Here is a 20,085-nt window from a genome sequence, read left to right on the forward strand (position 1 = left end):
AAGGAAGTTGGAAAGAAGTCATACAGTTAAGACTCTAATGTTTACCTGCCTTGGGGGGGGGGCAAAGAACTGGCTTTCCACTATAACCTTGAGGTGCACCAAACCTAAGGCCAGAGTCCATGTCTGAGAGGCTGGACATAGCATCATTACACAATAAAAGCTCAGGCTAATGGAATTTTCCTAGGTCCACTTCAGTCGTATCAACCAAGTGTAATCTCACAAGGCTAAAAGTACAGACACATGGTTACACCAGAGCAAGATATGCCGGCTGGCATCCATTGCCTTTGCAAGGGATCATTTTTTAAATTAATTATAAATCCCATGGAGTCCAAGCAACCTAAAAAAGTTCCAGTGTTGGTACTCTCAAAATCTCTTGTTGGCACTTCCACAAGATGGAACCTCATACACAGAATTTTTTAAAAAAGGCAATTTGGACAGGAATATGATACAAGCAGAGAGAATATAAAACCAAGAATGGTACTTCAAGCACCTATCTCTCTAGAACTAAGAAAAGGCAGCCAAATGACATGCTCAGAACATCCGTAGCAACATATTTGTTAGTTTGTTTCAGAATGCTTTGAGATCTAAATGTAAGATCAACTATTTGCATTTTATCTGCCTATCTGATTATCTCTCTTCCCATTTCCACTAGGCTTAACATGATAGAAATTCGAGTTGGACTTGCTATGCAACACATTTTTCACCAAAATTTCCTCTTAAAATACTTACTTAGGCTTTTTCTTTGTGACTTCACCTGTACTCTTGTGAAGCACACTCAGTAACCTCCTAATAGTGGCAGGCTCGCTTACAGTTTGAAAATGTAAAAGCACCTGAAACAAGAGTTTGTTTTAATTGACAACTGTCTTAAAACTATTTTCAGCAGATGACAGAACGTGAACAAGACCGAAACGCTTCTATAAATGCATTTTGCAAGCTACAAGAAGAAAGATTTTGCACGAATAGCTGGGAAAGGTTCAGAAAAGGATAACCAGAATACTCAGGGGGTTGGAGCAACTGACCTCTAAGAGGGAGGGTTACAATATTTGAGGTTTTTTTAGTTTAGAGAAAAGGCAAGTAAGGGAGAGGGACAGGATAGAGACATATAAAACTATGTATGCATGGTGCGAAGAAGGTGGATAGGGAAAAGTTTTTCTCCCTCATCAAATTATCCAATGAAGACGAATGTTGGACGATTCAGGACAAAGGGAAGTACCTTGTCACACAGCACGCAGTTGAACTATGGAATTTGCTCCCACAAGAGATAGTGATTGCCACCAACTTGGATGGCTTTAAAAGGCAATCAATGGCAACTAACTATGACAGCTAGGTTCTACCCGCATTGCTAGAGGTAGTATGCCTCTGAATAATTATTGCTGGGAATTACAGGTGTGAGAGAGTGTTCAGGCTCTGCATGTGGGCTTCCTATGGCCACCTGATTCTGCACTGTGAGAACAGAGCACAGTATGAAACAAAGCAGTTCCATTTGCTAAATGATCTCCGTGTGTAAACACAACTTGCCTTTCTTCTCTTCTTCCCGTGGGTCGCTGCCCTCCCCAAATCTACTCCGGAGCATTGAAAGATCCCCCAGAATATATTTAGTGAGTGAGAATACACTCACATGGGGTGAGTGAAGGGGAGTTCTGTTGCACAGTCAGAAATCCTTGCACGAATGTAATTACTTTTTTGGCTACCACCCAGAGCTCTGGACTAGATGGATAGTCTGCTTGGCAGGGGGTTGGACTCGATGGCCCTTGTGGTCTATTCCAACTCTATGATTCTATGATATTTGACTTGATCCAAGAGGCTTTTCTTATGAACTCCTTACAAAGTTAACCAAAACTGTCTCTTGATTTAATTGTGCAGTCCACATGAGGCCATCTGTCTCTCAGTCTCAAGTAGTGCTTTTGCCTACTATCTTAAACCATGATTTTGAGCCTTCAAAACATCACTGTAATGAATCCAGCCAATCTTCTCCAAGAGAAGCATTTCAAGATGTATTCTCTGCTTTAGGGTGTGTGCAGCAAAGCAGGGACACATCATTGTGCAGTACATACAGAATGAATCTGATTAAAAAGCAGGCACATGCATGACTGATAAAATGCTAAAACACAGAAAGTAAGGTCTTCAGAAAACAAAGACAGTGCCACACTTACAGGGAATCCTTTGGTGATAGGAACTTCAATATTGAAGATGAGGATCCGAGCTCTGAAACGTGTGCAAGCTTTAATAGGTTCCTTGGGGCAACAAAATATGCACGCAACACTGCAAGAGAGATTGTGAAGAAACAAATCAGGCTAAGTGGATCCGGGTTTTAAATGTGGTAACACCAAGAGGCATGCTTAGATGACAAACTAACATGGAGACTGCATCAATTCCCACTGCCATCCTTTGGCCTATACCGGGCTGATGCCTTCCCACAGTGGCCAATCCTATTTGTGTGTCCAGACTGTGCCAGGGTGAGGTTTGCCCTCAGTTGGGCTGGATAGGATTGGCAGCAGCAGTGCTACCAATAGGTACTCTAGAAGTAATGCATTTATTACTGTTTGGGGATTGCTAGCTCTTCTAAAGTGCACACGCATTCTGTTAGGCAGGAGGAGGTATGGAAGTGGTTATTTTATGTATGTTTGGGTAGCACATTGCTTTCTACCATATCGTCCCAAATGCTCTACAAAATTCCACAGACATAAAACAAAGCAGAGAGTAGAAGTTTGCTATGGGTTCTCCAAGTAATTTTTAGTGTGATGTGCGGAGGAAGGTGGTGCTATTTGTTCACAACATTATAAGTTGGGCAGAATTATGGATTACTGAGAGAGCTTTCAGCAGCAGTCTTCTTAACTCCTTTCCCCTCCCTCTAGCTACTTAGTCCATCATGACTAATACGAACAGTGATCACCATGTCAAGATCACTAAATCTCTTTATTTTCTCATCTCCATCTTTTAAGTCAAATAATATAGATTCAGTCATTTATTCCACTAATTGGTAACAAGTACAGAGAATCTCTGAGGGTGCAATCCTAACCCCATTTATCTGGGAGTAAGACCCACTGAAATCAAAAGGGTTTCCTCCTGAGCAAATATGGTTAGGATCATGCTATTAAATATTGTTAATAATCAAGTGACCCATTCTCCTGCTTCTCTCCTTCACACATACCCAGCACCACCAAACTGAATTAACCAGTTAAGATTCCCTTAGTATGTTGTCTCCAGTACTGCTCTACATAATAAACTCCAATGGTGCTTGTTTTTATGGAGACTAGTACCTTAATGTAGAATGCCACTTTTAGCTCTTGTTTCCGCCCCCCGCCCCTCGAGACACACACACACACACACACACACACACACACACACTTATTTGGAAGAAGACAAGAGCTAACTCTTCCTTGGTCATCATAGTCTCTTTGATACTTTCTGCCAAATTTAACCCCTTTCTGCTTCTTTTTTTGAGCCCCATTTTCTTTTGCCACCCTTTTACTGATCTATCTCAGTCAAACAGCAGTCACATTGTACTGTTTCTCTTCCTTACAGTACCAAGTGTACTAGTAGTGTTAAAATACCGGTAACTGTTGTTCAGTAGCAATAAAGATTTTTTTAAAAAAAATATATAAAACCCAACGTTGTACGCAATCTATTTGAGCACTCTTTTGCCTCCCAAAACTCCAGATGAATATACCAACAAATCGTTATGCCTGGCCCTTATTAATTTTTTTAACCCAACAATTGCCTGTCTGTGATCAAGACCACTGCCAGTTTCACATCGTCACTTGCATGCAGGCTAGGTGATTTGCAGTTCTCTTGCTATCCAGGTAGCAAGCCTCCCACACCCTCCCTCCCCAACCGGTAAACCACTGATTATCAACTGCAACGGTTAGAAAGCTTCAGGTTAAATATAAACTGTTGCTTAGGCAAAGTCTTTTCTGTACTCACTTGATTTTGATGATATCCATGCCAGTCAAAGTGAGAATAACGTGATCTCCTGCTGCAGCCCAATCCACTGGTTCATCATGTAGGGCAATTCCTAGAAATGAGTAAAACCAGAACTAAACAGTGAACTACCTTGGTTTAACTGCTACAAACAGCTCTGTTTTTGCCAGTTCTGCTGCATCAACCACGACTCATCAGTTTTCAGTATGAATGAGGTGATAGTAAAAGCTGTTGACTAAAACCTCAGACAGCTTTTCTTCTCGGGAACTACCATAATCTAAAGTCACCTTGCCTTACGGAGTGAGTTTTCTGCAAGTCAATGTTGAGCTATAAGCCTGTCACACTGCACAGGTGTCACAATTTTGAAAGTATGACTGCACAAGGATTTAAGAAGGAATTTATTATTTACGGTAAAAGCACCCTGTCCGCAAACTTTTAAATATCTCGGTCGTACCTGCTTTCATTTTTCACCAAATGAGTTTTTGTTTGCTTTCGACGTAATGGTGAAACAAATGGGTGTGCTATGAAGCACACTAAACTCTGTACTAAAACATATGTATAAGCTACTGAAGAATTCCTGCATTTATATACTGATGGCTAAATGCACGAACAGCTAGAGCTTTGAAGCATTCATATGGTTGTTGGAAACCATAACTGGAAAAAGGAGGCAATTTTGGAAAAAGTGTTCTGGAAATGCTGTACTTAATCTGAAAGTATTAAACTTTCAGAAAAAGCACTATACTGTCATATTAATTTAATGCTTGATTTTACAAAGTTATTGCCTCATATTTGGGATATACATAAAGCAAACCCAAACCAATAATAATAATAATAATAATGCCTTGTCCATTAAAACAGTATAATTGTTCAGTTTAATCTACAATAAAAATATTCTGCAGGTTGTGAAAACCAATAAAGTATAAGCTTGGAATGCAGTCCAGCTATACACACATACACACTGACTCAGCTAATTCTAATGGAAATTAATATTGCTTTGGAATGTGACTTCTGTAAAGAATATTTTAAGAGGCCATCCTATATAAAAAATAATGTTAAATGAAATAAACTGAATCCTGACTACTAGGATTATTTTCTCACAAATGTTGAAGTATTACAGTCTGAAAAAGGCTGCTTAGAGAAATCTCTATATCACTTTCTCTCCCTCCCTGTCTATGGCATTCTTACTATGCCAGCTATTAGTGCAAAGTTCAACAGTAACATGACAGCAGCTATATTATTGTTTCATTCTAACAACTGAAATAATGCAAATTATTTAAGTACTTCCATACAACCTTTCAACCTAAGGAAATTTTAAACTTTAAAAATGTGCATATAAACACACAACCTGCAATAAAAATTACAAAATATCCAGTAACAATATCTTACTAATAAAATCAAATAGCAGCAATTAAAACAGCTGCAAGGAGTGAGCATAAAACTGGGTTGGATAAAACAACCAAGAAGAGCATAAAGACTCCAGCCAAATGAAAAGCTTGATGAAGGGGCGGGGCGGGGAATTACCACCTTACATTCAATAGAGGCAAAGCGAATCAAACATATCTAGATAGGGAATTGCACAACTGGGTGTTGCAACTGGGTGCCTTCCATTGCCACCAGCCACATTCAATCAGAAGGCAGCAGGATGTGGGGCAATACCTCTAAAATGATGACAATAGTGAACAGGTTTTTGTAGAAGCATGTCATTCAATATCTTGGCTCTAACCCCCCCCCCAAGTGGAAGCCAGTGAAGATGGGGGGGGGGTGTGGAGAAAATATGCGTCAATAAATGTAAGAGTGGTGCAGTAATCCAATATTGATGTCACCACGGCAGTTAACCATTTCTGCTTTATCCAGGAATGCATGCAGCTGCTGCAAAAGTGCTCTTGGACACAGCTGCTCTCTGGACCTCCAGGAGCAACATTCACAGTTCAGCAGGAGGAATCACCCAATTTTCTTTGAGGTTTTCACATATGACAGTGTAGATTAATGCATTCTAAAGCTGCCTGCAGGGTAACCCAAAGGGAGATCATCCGTCAGCCTGCATACTATACCTTTTACAGTGCAAGTTTCATTAGGAGGCATCGCTAGCAGTCGATCTCCAACTTGAACATATCCTGCTTCAATTTTACCAGTCACACAAAATCCCGATCCTTGATCTGCAACAAAAACGTTGGTTGGAGACAGCAAAAGTATCATGCAACTTCTCTGAAGGTTGCACCACCAGAGATGCAATTTTTGATAAGATAAAAATAGTTGCACAATTGATTTTACATTGTAATGCAAAGCGAGTCTTTGATTTTATCAGTAAAACAAATCTCAAACATTGCAATAAGAAAACAATAAACATCCAACCAGTAAGTTTTCTATTTGAAAAATGTACTCAAATATTTTATGTTCCGTTGGGCTACCTATCGTGCTTCAGTGGTTTTCAAACTATTTTCTCACCAAACCTACAAATATGTGACTGGCTGGAGATGTTAAAACAGAGGGGTTATGTTGGCACTATGGTTGCCATTCCAGCACAAAGAACTGTACTCTTCTGTAAGCACAGTTCTCAGTTCAGTCAGGGATTCACAGTGTCTTCTTATTTCCTATGGTAGCCCTGACTGCCAGCTTCTTCCCTCTTTGCCTCAGCTTTGCCCTTGGCAGAATGAGTAGGGAGGAGGGCGGGGAGAAAACTAGAATTAGCTGGCTCCGCCTGCCATTGGCTCCAGCTCTTCCTACTACTGCCCACTTTGCTTTCCAGCCTACCAGTCCCAATGGGCAACAGCTGCCACTGCATACACAGAGTCTTTATTCAATGTGTGCCTAACCATTATTGGAGAACCAGGGTAGAAAATCTTTCAGGACACTTTTGTTCTGCCCTCTCTACGATGAAAGTATCGGGGATGGGGAGTGGGAGAAGCATCCTAGATTCAGAAACCATTATAGGTGCCAACGTTCCCATGTGCCGACACATCTGCTGAACTCAGCAGGTGTGTTTTTTTTATTTTCACTTAACAAAATGTATAGAGCAACATGTATAGTAGCAAAGAAAAATCTAAGCCATTTACATTAAAAGTTTAAAGTACTTATTCTAAAAACGCAGAAAAAAATCAACAAAATTTAAAAACAAGTGCATTGAAAATACAGATAAGAACAAAGGAACTTAATAAAAGTTACAAAAAGTCTGGCCAATTCTCCAAATTTAAGAACTGCAGTGATAGAATAAACATTTATAATTGTGGATACTGTGTATTGCACTACTGCAACAAGCAATGCAGTGACCCAGCTACACCAGTACATGCATTTCAGTCAGTAATGAAAAGCAGGATATTACCTATTCTAAGTAGCATTTCTAGATTAGTTTTTCTAAATAAATATTTTTAGGAAATTTGTTCACCAGTGAAGGGAAATTGTATGACAAAATTTTTATTTTTTTTTAATGCTGGAAGAAAACTTACTAACCTTTAAAAACATCCGATACACATAATCTGAATGGTTTCTCCACAGATCTCTGAGGTGGCTTGAAAGAATCTGTAAATAAACCAATGTGCTCTGTGAATAGCTATGTCCTTTACTTTCTTACAGCAAGCGATATTAATTTGTCTCTCCTGCATTCCCCCAGCAGTGTACTGAAACTGTTCTAAAAATCTTACAGAAGTAAACACATACCTATTTGTTCTAACAAGCATTTTCCTTCATACCATTTGGTCAGCTCACTCGCTTGACTTCTTGTGACAAGATTTTCACCACCAAGCCCACTTGTAGGTATATAAGCTACGTCCGACTCCTGGTTGAGAGAAGTGTTTAATTTGCAGCGTGAAATTGGAAAGCAACTTTTCCAGCATTATAAGTAGTATTTCTAAGCTTCTGAAACTCAAACTAAGATTCTTCTTGTGGAAGATAGAAAGCTAATGCTACTTAATCAGTTACTGAAGTTAATTAATAAGTCCTGCACTTCACAGAATATTGAAGGAGAAAGTAACACCTATAGCAATCTGATCCTTTCATGACATCACTGTATAGAACATCTCTCTCATACACATCCCCACACACCTTGAACTGACCAATGACAATTCCCTTCACACCTCACAAAAGGCAGGGCTCAATAAATCTATTGGTCTTCTTGACAGTGACAAAGGGCCTCTCCCTCACCTTGCAAGCCTTGCTATAAAGCTTGGCTTGGCTTAAACTCTCTCTCCATCCCCTGCTCACCACGGAGGAAAGGAAAGGTGCTCTCTTTCATAAGCTGGGCTTCCACAAAAAGCATCAGCACTGACTCACTGCTACTTCTGCAAAAACTGAGAGGGAAGGGAAAGAAACCACACCCAGGATGGGTAGTCTCTTTCCCTTCAATTTAGTTTTTTTTTTCAGAAAGCAGCAGCAAAATGCCAGGAATGCTTCTCTAAAAGCTCAACTCTCTGGAGAAAAAAAATACTACTCATTTCCTCCACAGACAACATGGACAAGAGGAAAGGATGCTCTTGTTCTGTAATTTTTTCTTTTGAAGACCGCATTGAAGTTGAAGTATTGCTCTCCCAAGCAGTGGAAGTGGATATAAAACATCTGTCAGTGGAAAAGCAGAGGACTAGAATTCTAGTACGTTAAAAAGGAATTCTTGGCAGTCGGTAGCAAATTAAAGTATTAGCCCTTTGAAGAACTGAAAACCTTTCTGCTAAATGCCAGCATAATTTTCAAGTCATAATTAGCTAGTCACCAGAAATTTTGTCACAGCCCTATCACATATCATAGCCACACATTTAGAATGGGGCAATATCATTTTGTGACCTTCCCTGTACCCATAGCAGTGAATATAGTCATTGAAAACTCAGACTTTTAATCAGTCACCTGAATTCTATATCATTTTCTTTACCTTAAAGCCAGCTTGCTTCAGGAACTGCCCAAGCTTACTGACAATCTCCCGAAATCTTTCCTGTTGCCAATTGACCTAAAATAAACACATAATATATCACCAAGGAAGGGTAAAGTACAAACACCATTCTTAACACAAATGAAAATTATCTCTTGCCAAGATGTAACATTAGCAGTAAGACACCCCACCGAAAAATAATTATAAAATAATAAGGTAACCCAGTAGAAAGAACACTGAGTGCTGAAAGAATCAACAAAATCTTCATTTACGTGTCAGCTAAGTCAATAAAACACTTTGTACGTGTACCATTTTTTCCACAGAATTTCATCAATCTAGAATTCAACAAAATATTACAATTTCCTTGGAAAATAACCAAGCTCCATTTGTAACAACTTGTGTGTTCTCTTCTTGCAGAAAATAAATCTTAAGAAAGTCAAGGGAAAATACCTGGTCCATTTTATTGACAGCAACTGCCAGCTGTGTGACTCCAAGAGATCGAACCAACAGTCCATGTTCTCGTGTTTGCCCACCAGTCTCAAATCCTGCTTCAAACTCCCCTCTGCTGGCATCCACCACTAATATAGCCACATCAGCCTAAGGAAGAATAATTGTTACACAGTATTTCTTGGCATTTATTAACCATACACAGCCGAGCCCAACCATATCCATAATTTCTTCACAAATATGCTTCCTTTCCCCCTTTATGATAAAATGCATGCATATCTGAGTCACTCCAAAAATGTAAAGCCCCAATGGCACCCATTGTATTGCCACAGTAAGAACTACAAAGCTAAGATTTGCTATGCTCTTGCACAAACAGTGGAAAATGTATGCATCTATTATATCTTTGGGAAAGCTAGTGTTTGTTTGCTTTGCATTTGGACAATGCTTATGATATAATAAAATTTTACACAATGGTTCCTGAGATCAAAAAGCAGGTTTGTGTCTATGTTTGAAGACAGCTGGGTGCCATTTTGAATCAAGATGGCATACTGAACATTTCAAAACTGCACAGATTTTAACCACAGATTTTAACCACTAAATACTGCCAGTGAATGAACTGTTACAAAACTCAATTCAATGTGTTATCACTTCTTTTTATAGACAGGTGATGCCAATAATAAGTCTTTACCATTGCAGCTCCTGTGATCATATTTGGAATGAAGTCTTTATGTCCAGGAGCATCCATCAACGTAATAACTTTTGTCTTTGTCTCAAATTTGGTCATACCTACATCCATTGTCACTCCCCTAAAAATAAAGCACAGGCATGAAGTGTGTCACTTACAACCCTTTCCAAAGTTTACCTTGTATTAATAAATGAGTGCTAAAAATAAACCACCTTCTTTGGGATAAGCACAAAAGAGTCTAATGTGATTATAGTGCCATTCTATGATAAAGGCACCCCAAAAATAATTTTTTTAATCATGGTTACAAGAAAAAGCTATCACCAAGTTGATACAGCTAGCAATCCTGAGAAATGTGTCAATGTACAAGCTTGCAGTATCAGAGGAAGCTATGAAATGAGAATGTGCTTACATGCCAGAGCACATCCAAGAATGGTCACCACACCAAAGAAGAGCAGTCTCATGCCTACTTCATCATGGAAACTAGTCATGCAATTCAGCACTAATTCTGTACATAAGCAATGGCAACAAACAAAACCCAGTATCAATAGCCTTAGAGAAGGATATTTGCAAACTGTATGGAGCATCCTGAGGTTCCCTGGAAGCTGATCATGGGTTCCTTAGGTAGAGTGTACTAACCACCACTCCCATGCAGTTATTACATCACAACCAATTACATTACATCCAACTATGCACTTTTACAGGAGAATTTGGGGTATGTTCTTTCCTCAGCTAAAAAGCCACAAATATTGCAACAGTTTCCTCAAGAAGTGTGGCTCCAATTCCTAAATTATTTCAGTTGCCTTTTTTCTGAACCTCTTCTGACGCTATATTATTTACCAGCTGAACCATCTAGGACTAAACACAGTGTTCTAAGTGAGGTCACAGGAGATTCCTCTACAGGCAAGTCTTTGCAGAAAAGATTCCTTTCATGCAGAAAGTTTGAATACAACAGCTTCTTTCCTCAATTCACAAGAAGGGAGAACAATTCTATCAGCATAGCATTTATTCCACTAATTTAATCGTATCTTATTCATGCTAACAGTAAACATCAATGTGCACTATTAAAAGTGCATTACAAATAATACTTCACACACCTTCACACACACACACACACACACACACACACACACACACACACACACACATTGTATATTGCTCACCTCTCTCTCTCTTCCCCTGTCTCATCCAAGACCCATGCATAAGCAAATGATGCCTTTCCAGCTTTCTTTGATTCTTGCTCATATTTGTGCATAGTTCGTTTGTTCACATTGCCCAGAAGATACAGCAAATGACCCATGAGGGTACTTTTTCCTGCATCAACATGTCCTAAGAATAGGAAATACATGTGGGATTATCTCTGATGGATACATGTTAAAAGCCACTTGAGGGAAGAATTGTTCATGTGTATTCAGATAATTTTCACTCCAAAAAAAATTACCTATTACCACAAGGTTAAGTAGATGTTTTCCTCCTTGTCTCTTCTCCAGCTCAGCTTTCACATCTATTTGCTGTTTTGCTTTTCCGGACTTTTTCACTGAAGTTGGTGTCAAGGTTGGTTCTTCTGATACTTGAACAGTCTGGGGTGGAAAAGCTGGTTTAGGAAGAATCTCAGTAACCCCCACGTTGGCATCTCCAGCTGAGAGTCCCTTTTGTGGCATATGCCCATTCTCTTCAGCATTCACACTGGAAAAAGCAAAGAATGAACTTTAAGAGAAGAAGAGTTTCACAACTATACAGAACAAATGAAATTCATTCTTACACGTTCATCAAAACTGCAAAATAAAGGAGCAGAGGCAAGCTACCAAACAGCCACAGACAGTGCTGATCGGATCAGCTGATAAGCGGCTTAGCGGCTTAGAAAAGGGGGGGGGAGGGGAAAAAACCAGCAGGAACTCGCAAGACATTGTCGTCTTGCGAAGCAAGCCCATAGGAAATTCGTTTTGCGAAGCACCTCCAAAACGGAAAACTCTTTCGTCTAGCGAGTTTTCCGTCTTGCGAGGCATTCGTCTTGCGGGGCACCACTGTAATAGTGAAAGTAGTTTAAGGTGGACCACCTGTTGTACTGTTGCTCAAGAGCACGTTATTTACGTTTGGTTCTTAAGCAAGAGTACACAGTCAGGATTACTTAACACAGGTTTGAGCCATAGCTATGAAGAGATGCTGAACATACACACTTGCTTTATAAATTTAGAATGTAAACTATGAAGACTGCAGCAAGATGCTGACCATGCAAGATTGAAATTGCTCCATTTGTTTTAACGTAGATGTTTGATCACAATATGTGGTCATATCCATTGCCCTAAATACAAGTATATGTATGTTGCATTCAGACTATCTGTTACTTCCACTTTACTGATTTTTTTTCAGAATTCCCCCTCTTCAAACCTTCAGGCATAGGTCAATTGAAATGTCTGATTGAGAATAATTGAGTAAAGAACACATTTCAGAATTTCTCTTAGCAGACCATGGCCCTGATCCAAGGGCCTGTGTAAAGAGCTCCATGTTTGCAGCAACGCCACTGGATATTTGCAGAAGCAGCCCCATGCATTCTATTACTTGCCATGCTATTTATACATGAAGAGTTATATCTGCTTGTAGGCGGCTCTTTAATCTAGCAGAGGCTTCTATCAGTGAACCAGTCCATTGTCAGAATGGCCGTCACAGGTCTACAGATGGACACCATAAAACCTCTCCTTTTCCCCTCTTTCAGTCATTATACTTCAAATAACTGAGCTTGCAACAATTCAATTTGCAAAGTTGTATTTTAAACTAACCTCCAGAAAATTTTGCACCCTGTGAAACAGATTATTTTAATGTGGCTAGCTGTTTTCTCTGTGCTACTCAGAGTGAAAGATTCTTTTTCAAAAAAACTCACGAATTCAAGATGCCTTTTTCTGAAAGTAATTATGAGTCAAACAAGAAGCCATGCTGCTCAGTTTTGTGACATATTGACTAAATTTCTGTAAAAATAGACCCCAAAAAATCTTGATACAGGTGCACCAATCTGAAGGAAGATGATGCCAGTGTACCTTGCAAGGGGTGAAGGCTTACCATGGAACTTCAAAGCCGGTAGTTTGTCTCTTTCCAGACACAGTCATTTTGGTAACTTTTGGCACGACATCAGATTCAATTCTGCTTGTCTGGGAATCTCTGACTTTTCCTAGTAGGAGAGAAAATAATGCATATAAAGCATAAGTACAGTGCAAACAGGCTTAAACTTCAGTGTAGTCCAGTGTGTTATCTTGGCAGATTTATCAACTGATAACTTTTAGCTTTCTAAAAATCAGGTTTGCTAAAAATAAAAAATTGTATAGTTGTATCCAAGTAAAAAGCTGCTTTTGTAGCAATGTACACTATACATGTGAACATTCAGGGCAGCTTATTAAAATTTTTAGCCATCCTGAGCTTTTGAAAGTGGAAGAAAAGGAAACCTAAAATTAACAAATAAAATATTTATTCTGTATCTAAGCCTTCTATCTCAAAAGATGTGCCAAAAACTTGTAGCCAATGCTCATCGTATTTGGCAACCTAATAATGAAAGTTTTCTTATGTAATGGCTGGATTTTTTTGAAACTCCCCTAACTTCAAATAGGTGAGGTTCTCATTTTTTAACCTTCTGTTGATGCTGTATTTGAGATAATATCCTTTTTAACATTTTCCTCCCCACTCTGAAAGACTTTGTTGTTTATCAAAAGCTAAATGTAAAGCACATATAGTTATATTTGTCTGAATGCACTTATAATAGTTTCTCCCTGTATGTGTTCCCAAATAATGAGGTCCATCTTTCCAGACATTTGTTTCTTTTTGCAAACTTCTGAGTCTGTGTGTTTCTGCTGCAGTATTCTAGGTGTTTTTATTCCACTGTGGCTGATGTGGCCTTTTAAATGTGTCTTGCTTTTTCTTATTATGTTATTTTGTGGTTTTATATGCATTTTATGGTTTTATATTGTAAATCACCCTGTAATCTTCAGATGAGGGGTGGTGTATAATTTAATTCAAGCCAGATATTGACAGGGAAGGGGAATGACATTTTCCTAAAGGATAGGGTGAGACAGCAGTTCGCAGCTTGGCGCCACAACCAAGTGATTGCCTAATTTTATGCCATTTCAACTTTTGCAATTATCCAGTCCTTAAAAGAAATACACACATGCACAAACAAAATCTTTCAAATTCTCAGTACTGAAACATAAATTTATTTATTTATTTATTTATTTATTTATTTATTTATTTATTTATTTTTAAAGTATGGTTGACTAGGGACACGGGTGGCGCTGTGGGTTAAACCACAGAGCCTAGGACTTGCCGATCCTTAGGTCGGTGGTTCGAATCCCCGCAATGAGGTGAGCTCCCGTTGCTCGGTCCCTGCTCCTGCCAACCTAGCAGTTCGAAAGCATGTCAAAGTGCAAGTAGATAAATAGGTACCGCTCCGGTGGGAAGGTAAATGGCGTTTCCGTGCACTGCTCTGGTTCGCCAGAAGCGGCTTAGTCATGCTGGCCACATGACCCGGAAGCTGTATGCCGGCTCCCTTGGCCAATAAAACGAGATGAGCGCCACAACCCCAGAGTCGGCCACAACTGGACCTAATGGTCAGGGGCCCCTTTACCTTTACTATGTTTGACTAATTTGCATAATTTATTCAACTTACGGAATGTAGATTTCCTTGGTTCAGAATTTATTTAATCGTCCCAGGGCACAAATAGCCTTCACAGTGTTCAGTAATCTCTCCCTCTCACCCACACTCCAGTGTGCTGTACTTGGTTCTACTTTCTTAAAGCTGTGGGCTGCACTAATGGTACATTTCAAAACTAGTGAGTTTAACATGTTAACAGAATGTACTGAGCAGAGGAAGTCTTTCATCCTGCCCGTCTAACGCTGCCCTAGATTCCCTTGCCTACTGATGAACTGGGGTCATCACCTAAGTGTGTGACTAGGTATGGCCTCGCTCTACTTCGAGACGTTCAGCAACTTGCAAGCTGTTTTTGAATAATTCCCCAAGAAAGAAGAATGAGTTATTTAGAAAAAGGTTATTTCCTAAATAGAAGTTGCACCAGGGGGTTTCCAAGTAAAAGCCCTGTTGCTTTCAGCTGCGACTTCTTTATAAAACTTGTGAGCCTGTACGCACACGGTAATTTCTTGTTCAAGTAAGATGTTCAGGGCCCCCAAGTAGACACACTCATGTACGGTGTGTGTGGCAAAGAACCAGGCAGGCACACTTTCAGACTGGTAGCAATTTCCATAACTGCAGCAACCACAATAACTAAGAGCCACCTGGGTCTCACAGTGCATTTGTCATGCAAGCAGAGCCTCAAGATAGCCTGCAAAGACACACAAAATGCTCTGAGTTGAGAAGAAAAAAAACTTTGAAAATACTACATACAGATATCTAAATGACTCCCTCTGCACCCAATCAAGTCCTTAAGAATATGGGAGTCATCTGGAGCACGCCAAATGCCCATAAAGTCCAGCATTCTGCTCTTACTGTGGCCAGCTATCTATGGGAAGCTCACAACCAGGGCCTGAGGTAACCTAGAGAGGATAGCCCAATCCAATTCTGTGAAACGTGCCTAGATAACATGCATCCTCTCCTGATATAATCCAGTGGGCTATCCTGAAGTAATTCCTATCAATGTTTTGTCCATAAATGTGTCACATAATGATAAAACATTGCCTACCACCTACTGAAAACAGAGAGCAAGATTCAAACTTATTGTGCTATTGTTACGTATGGAATCATCATTGTTGTGCAAGAAGTGGTGAGTAAAGAGCACCTGTCGCAGAGTATGATAAAAGTGGTTGTGCACCAACTTTCACAAGTACAAGACAAGCTCTAAACTAAGAACAAGGTTCCGTTAGCAGAATGGCTTGTGAGAGCAGGGTGCCACAACTGGTTATCACCCAAACTGACTACATGCTCAGACAAAAACAGTTTTTTTTAACTGATTAGTGCACATTTGACACACATGATGTGCATTTACACCACACAATAGAATCAATAGAGTTCAGTATGAAAATAATGTCACTCTGCTTGCAAGAAAAACACACAAAATCAGATATTGCTGTGCGCAGCTTAAACTTGTTCATGGGATTTTGCTTCGTTTTACAACTGCATCGCTCTAGTTACATGCGAACCACCAAATAAGTATTGTTCAACAGGGTGAAACAAGCTACCTGACCAAACTGACAGAAGATTTAGGGAAAAGAAAATGCATGGGAGCACAGCAAACAAATGAAACATGACTAGCAGCCCAAGATAAACGAGAGTCCAAGCTGTATAAGATATAAATGAAGATGTCCACGGTGCCCAAATGGTCTAATATGTTCGGTTCCATCTCAAGCAAACTGTTGCCTTCAAGCTGTGAGAACAATATTTCAGGAATCATTTGCGCAGTAAACATGCTTCCCAAAGGCGGTCTCTGATTATCTGATTCTCACATTCTGCTATAACCACAAATGTGTTTGTGGTGTTTCCTTATTCAACGTATCTTACTAAATGACTCCAATGTGTGTTTCATTGACAAGCAGGGAAAACATTGTGTGATGTTATTCGCAGTTGTCTGACCATAAATGGGCATGCAAAAAGCAGTGTCAGCACTAAATGGGGGATAGCCATACCAACATTTCTCTACAAACCAGTTAATCTAAACTGAAAGTTTATGTAGTCCAAGGTAACGTTCAACACAATTAATAGAATTTCTGTTGAGGTTCTGGTTCGTTATGAGTATGTAAAACTGAAAGTACAACATGTAACGAGTCGATACTTTTACTGCAATTCAGTCATGTTTCCAGAAACGAAGTAGTATCAGGCAGCAAATCTGACGTTACAACACCAGAGGATGGTGCTGTTAACAGATCAGTTACCAGTGTGCTTTACAAATCAAACATAACGAAACCTTTAGGCCTAATTTATGTTTGCTGATTTCATTGTGTCCACTCTGAATATGATTTAGTCAGAGGCAATCCTAAATCTTAAACTCATGACAGCATCCACAAGAAGTCTCAAGTTTAAGCAAATGTGTCTGCAAATCTTCAGACAGGCTCATCTACACAGGAATAAAAATTACACCAGCGTGTGACCTTTCTATTATGAGGAAAGCCTTTCTTCATTCCAAAACATGTTAAATGATAAAATCAAAGTTCATACAGAAACCAGATGCCCAAAATGCACATAGGGTTGGGACTCTGGGGGTGAAACTACATATATGAAAAACAAGGTTGCCACTGAAAACAGCAGTCCCAATTGAGTTCTCTGCCTTCACATCTGTACCTCCAACTTAACTGTGCCAGATGTCATTATGATTAACATCCCCCACCTCCAATAACATGGAGTGATGGGTGTCAAAATGTTACTACTACCCCCAAAAAGTGCACAACCCAGGCTGCTGTTTTTGGTGGAAGCCTTGTGCATCTTCCACAGTCTCTTGTCCAAGACAATGTTGCTGCATACACTCAGCATGTGTGCTATTAAAATATATTTCACTTTGCCCTTCTAGATGAGCTATAGTTTCAGGCATGATTCGTCATCAAGTACAGTGGTGCCTCGCAAGACGAAATTAATCCGTTCCGTGAGACTCTTCGTCTAGCAGTTTTTTCGTCTTGCGAAGCAACCCTATTAGCAGATTAGCGGATTAGCGGTATTAAAGGCTTAGTGGCTATTAAAGGCTTAGCGGCTATTAAAGGCTTAGCGGATTAGCAGCTAAAAGGCTATTAGCGGCTTAGCGGCTTAGAAAAAGGGGGGGGAGCGGAAAAAAATCGGAACGCTCGCAAGACGTTTTCGTCTTGCAAAGCAAGCCCATAGGGAAAATCGTCTTGCGAAGCAGCTCAATAACGGAAAACCCTTTCATCTAGCGGGTTTTCCGTCTTGCGAGGCATTCGTCTTGCGGGGCACCACTGTATGTCCCATAAAAAGCTCTGTGGACAGAGATCAAAGCACCCAGTCCTAAATACTATGGGGAATGACACCGTTCCCCACCACCACCTAATAAACGTACATTTCATACCCTACTGTCCAATATTCTTGCTACATTATCCACAAATTAAGTATGGAAAAGAACTGCATTTTTCCAGCCCATTATAACTTTATACTTTGCAATAGTAAGTTAACCATTCTAGGGACAATAAGAATCGACAACTTGAATAATTCAGCAACTTTAAAAGATTTTCAATTTTTGTGCATCTGACAGCAAGTTTAAATTTAACCAGCAAACCAAATACAACTTTCTATGATGCTATTATATTGGATACTATCTAAAAAAGGCAAAGCTAACTGGAAATTAAATAATAATAATAATGAGCCTTTATTGTCACTACACCACCTGTGTGCAGTGCAATTAAACAACCCCCCCTCCATACACTCAGTCTTGTTAACGCTCTGTGTGCTTGTCAGAAGTCAATTACACCACTATTTTTTTTCCATTCAGCCCACAGATAAAAACTGTTCTTCAACCTGTTGGTGCGGCTGACTATACTTCTGTATCTCCTGCCCAAAGGTAGGCGATTGAAGAAGTGCTGGCCAGGGTATGAGTCATCCCTAAGACTTTTCCTGAGGCAGCGGTCTCCCACGATATCATCTAGCGAACTCCGAGGACAGCCCATGATGTCATATCCTGTATTCACCACTCTCTGTAGGGACTTCCTGTCCATGGCTGTTAAAACAGTGTACCACACGGTTATACAGTATGAAAGGACACTTTTTATTGTTCTTTCGCAAGACCCTGAGGAAATGGAGTCTCTGTTGGGCCTTCCTAACCACCTGGGTTATATTGATTTTCCAAGTGAGGTCTTCACTAACGTAAACTCCCAGGAATTTAAAGGAAGAGACTCTCTCCACACACATACCCCTGATATACAACAGGGCTAGTTCTTCTCTCTTCCTCCAAAAGTCCAACACAATCTCCTTTGTCTTGCTGATATTCAGGTGCAAATTGTTCTCTAGGCACTATGTGCAGACTTTTTGATCCTCCTCCCTAGATGCTGACTCATCTCCACCTGTAATTAGACCCATTATGGTGATATCATCTGCAAACTTAATAATTGCAGTAGATGGATCAGATGAAATGCAGTCATATGTATATGAGTACAGGTAGGGACTCAGCACGCATCCCTGTGGGGTGCCAGTGCTGAGTTTCAGAGAGGTAGATGTAACAGGCCCAATCCTCACTATTTGTGTGCCATCACTCAGAAAGTCTTTAATCCAATCGCAGATGGTAGGGGAAAGGTCCAGGTCCACCAGCTTTTTAATAAGAATGTCCGGAAGGATGGTTTTAAAAGCCGAGCTATAATCAATAAACAGCATTCTGACATAATTCCCCGGTCTCTCCAGATGACTGGCTGCAAGGTGAAAAGCTGTGGCTATGGCATCGTCTGTTGACCTATTTCTCCTGTAAGCAAACTGGGGTTCATCAAAATCCGGTGGAAAACATGTCCTAAGTTGTTGAAGAACCAATCTCTCAAAGCATTTCATCACTACAGATGTTAATGCAATGAGTCTGTAGTCATTTAGGCAGTTAACTGCTGTTTTCTTTGGGCTTGGGACAATGGTGGCGGCTTTCAAACATGATGGTACGCAAGCAGTCTGCAGGGAGATGTTAAAAATCCTTGTCAGGACCCCTGCTAGTTGATCAGCAGTTTCTTACCACTTTCCCCAGCACCCATCCGGACCAGCCACTTTGCTGGGATTCACCGCCCACAATGCAGCTTTCACTTGATGGTAATATAGAATAAGCAGCTGAGAGTTTATAGGCTAGCAGGCAGGAGCCGTGACACTTGATCTTTCTAACTCATAGTGGGCGAAGATGTTCAGCTCCTCCGCTAACACATCATCAGCCTTAACTGTGTTCCTCGTATTGTCCTTGTATTTGGTTAGATACTGCAGTCCCTGCCACACTTGTTTCATGTTGTTATCGGCTAGGCAATTCTCCACTTTAAGCTTATATTGTTGTTTTGCCGCCATAATGCCTTTCCTGAGCTTTGTTCTTGCCCCTCTGTATGTATCTGTGTTCCCTGCCTTAAAGGCATTATCCCGAGCTTTCAAGAGTAACCTTACTTCAGCAGTCATCCAGGGTTTGCTGTTCCTATAAACTCTAATGCACCTCTCCGTTGTTACATTATCGGTGCACACTTTGATATAGGAAAGGACAGGAAATAAAATAAACACACACTGTTCTCCTTTGCACATGTAAAT

General features: G+C 40.1%; 1 protein-coding gene across 2 annotated transcripts in view; it reads right to left on the reverse strand.

The window, feature by feature from the left end:
* Window positions 1–20,085, reverse strand: part of HBS1L (HBS1 like translational GTPase) — a 43,263-nt gene that overhangs the window by 3,820 nt on the left and 19,358 nt on the right. Inside the window, exons 5-16 of one of the 2 annotated variants that reach the window (XR_014524875.1) lie at window positions 12,957–13,065; window positions 11,344–11,588; window positions 11,066–11,231; window positions 9,909–10,026; window positions 9,224–9,370; window positions 8,777–8,851; window positions 7,576–7,693; window positions 7,369–7,437; window positions 5,973–6,077; window positions 3,925–4,015; window positions 2,154–2,262; window positions 82–830 (exon numbers count right to left, since the gene is read on the reverse strand). Coding sequence is in view for 1 of the 2 variants with exons in the window: in XM_083498143.1 (XP_083354269.1) it covers window positions 730–830; window positions 2,154–2,262; window positions 3,925–4,015; window positions 5,973–6,077; window positions 7,369–7,437; window positions 7,576–7,693; window positions 8,777–8,851; window positions 9,224–9,370; window positions 9,909–10,026; window positions 11,066–11,231; window positions 11,344–11,588; window positions 12,957–13,065 (1,453 nt within the window). In the remaining variant the exon portion in view is untranslated. The remainder of the gene's footprint in view (window positions 1–81; window positions 831–2,153; window positions 2,263–3,924; window positions 4,016–5,972; window positions 6,078–7,368; window positions 7,438–7,575; window positions 7,694–8,776; window positions 8,852–9,223; window positions 9,371–9,908; window positions 10,027–11,065; window positions 11,232–11,343; window positions 11,589–12,956; window positions 13,066–20,085) is intronic. The other variant, XM_083498143.1, reaches the window with a different exon arrangement.

The sequence above is a fragment of the Podarcis liolepis genome, assembly GCF_965112155.1.
Source record: "Podarcis liolepis genome assembly, chromosome: 3".
In the NCBI taxonomy this organism is placed as follows: Eukaryota; Metazoa; Chordata; class Lepidosauria; order Squamata; family Lacertidae; genus Podarcis; species Podarcis liolepis.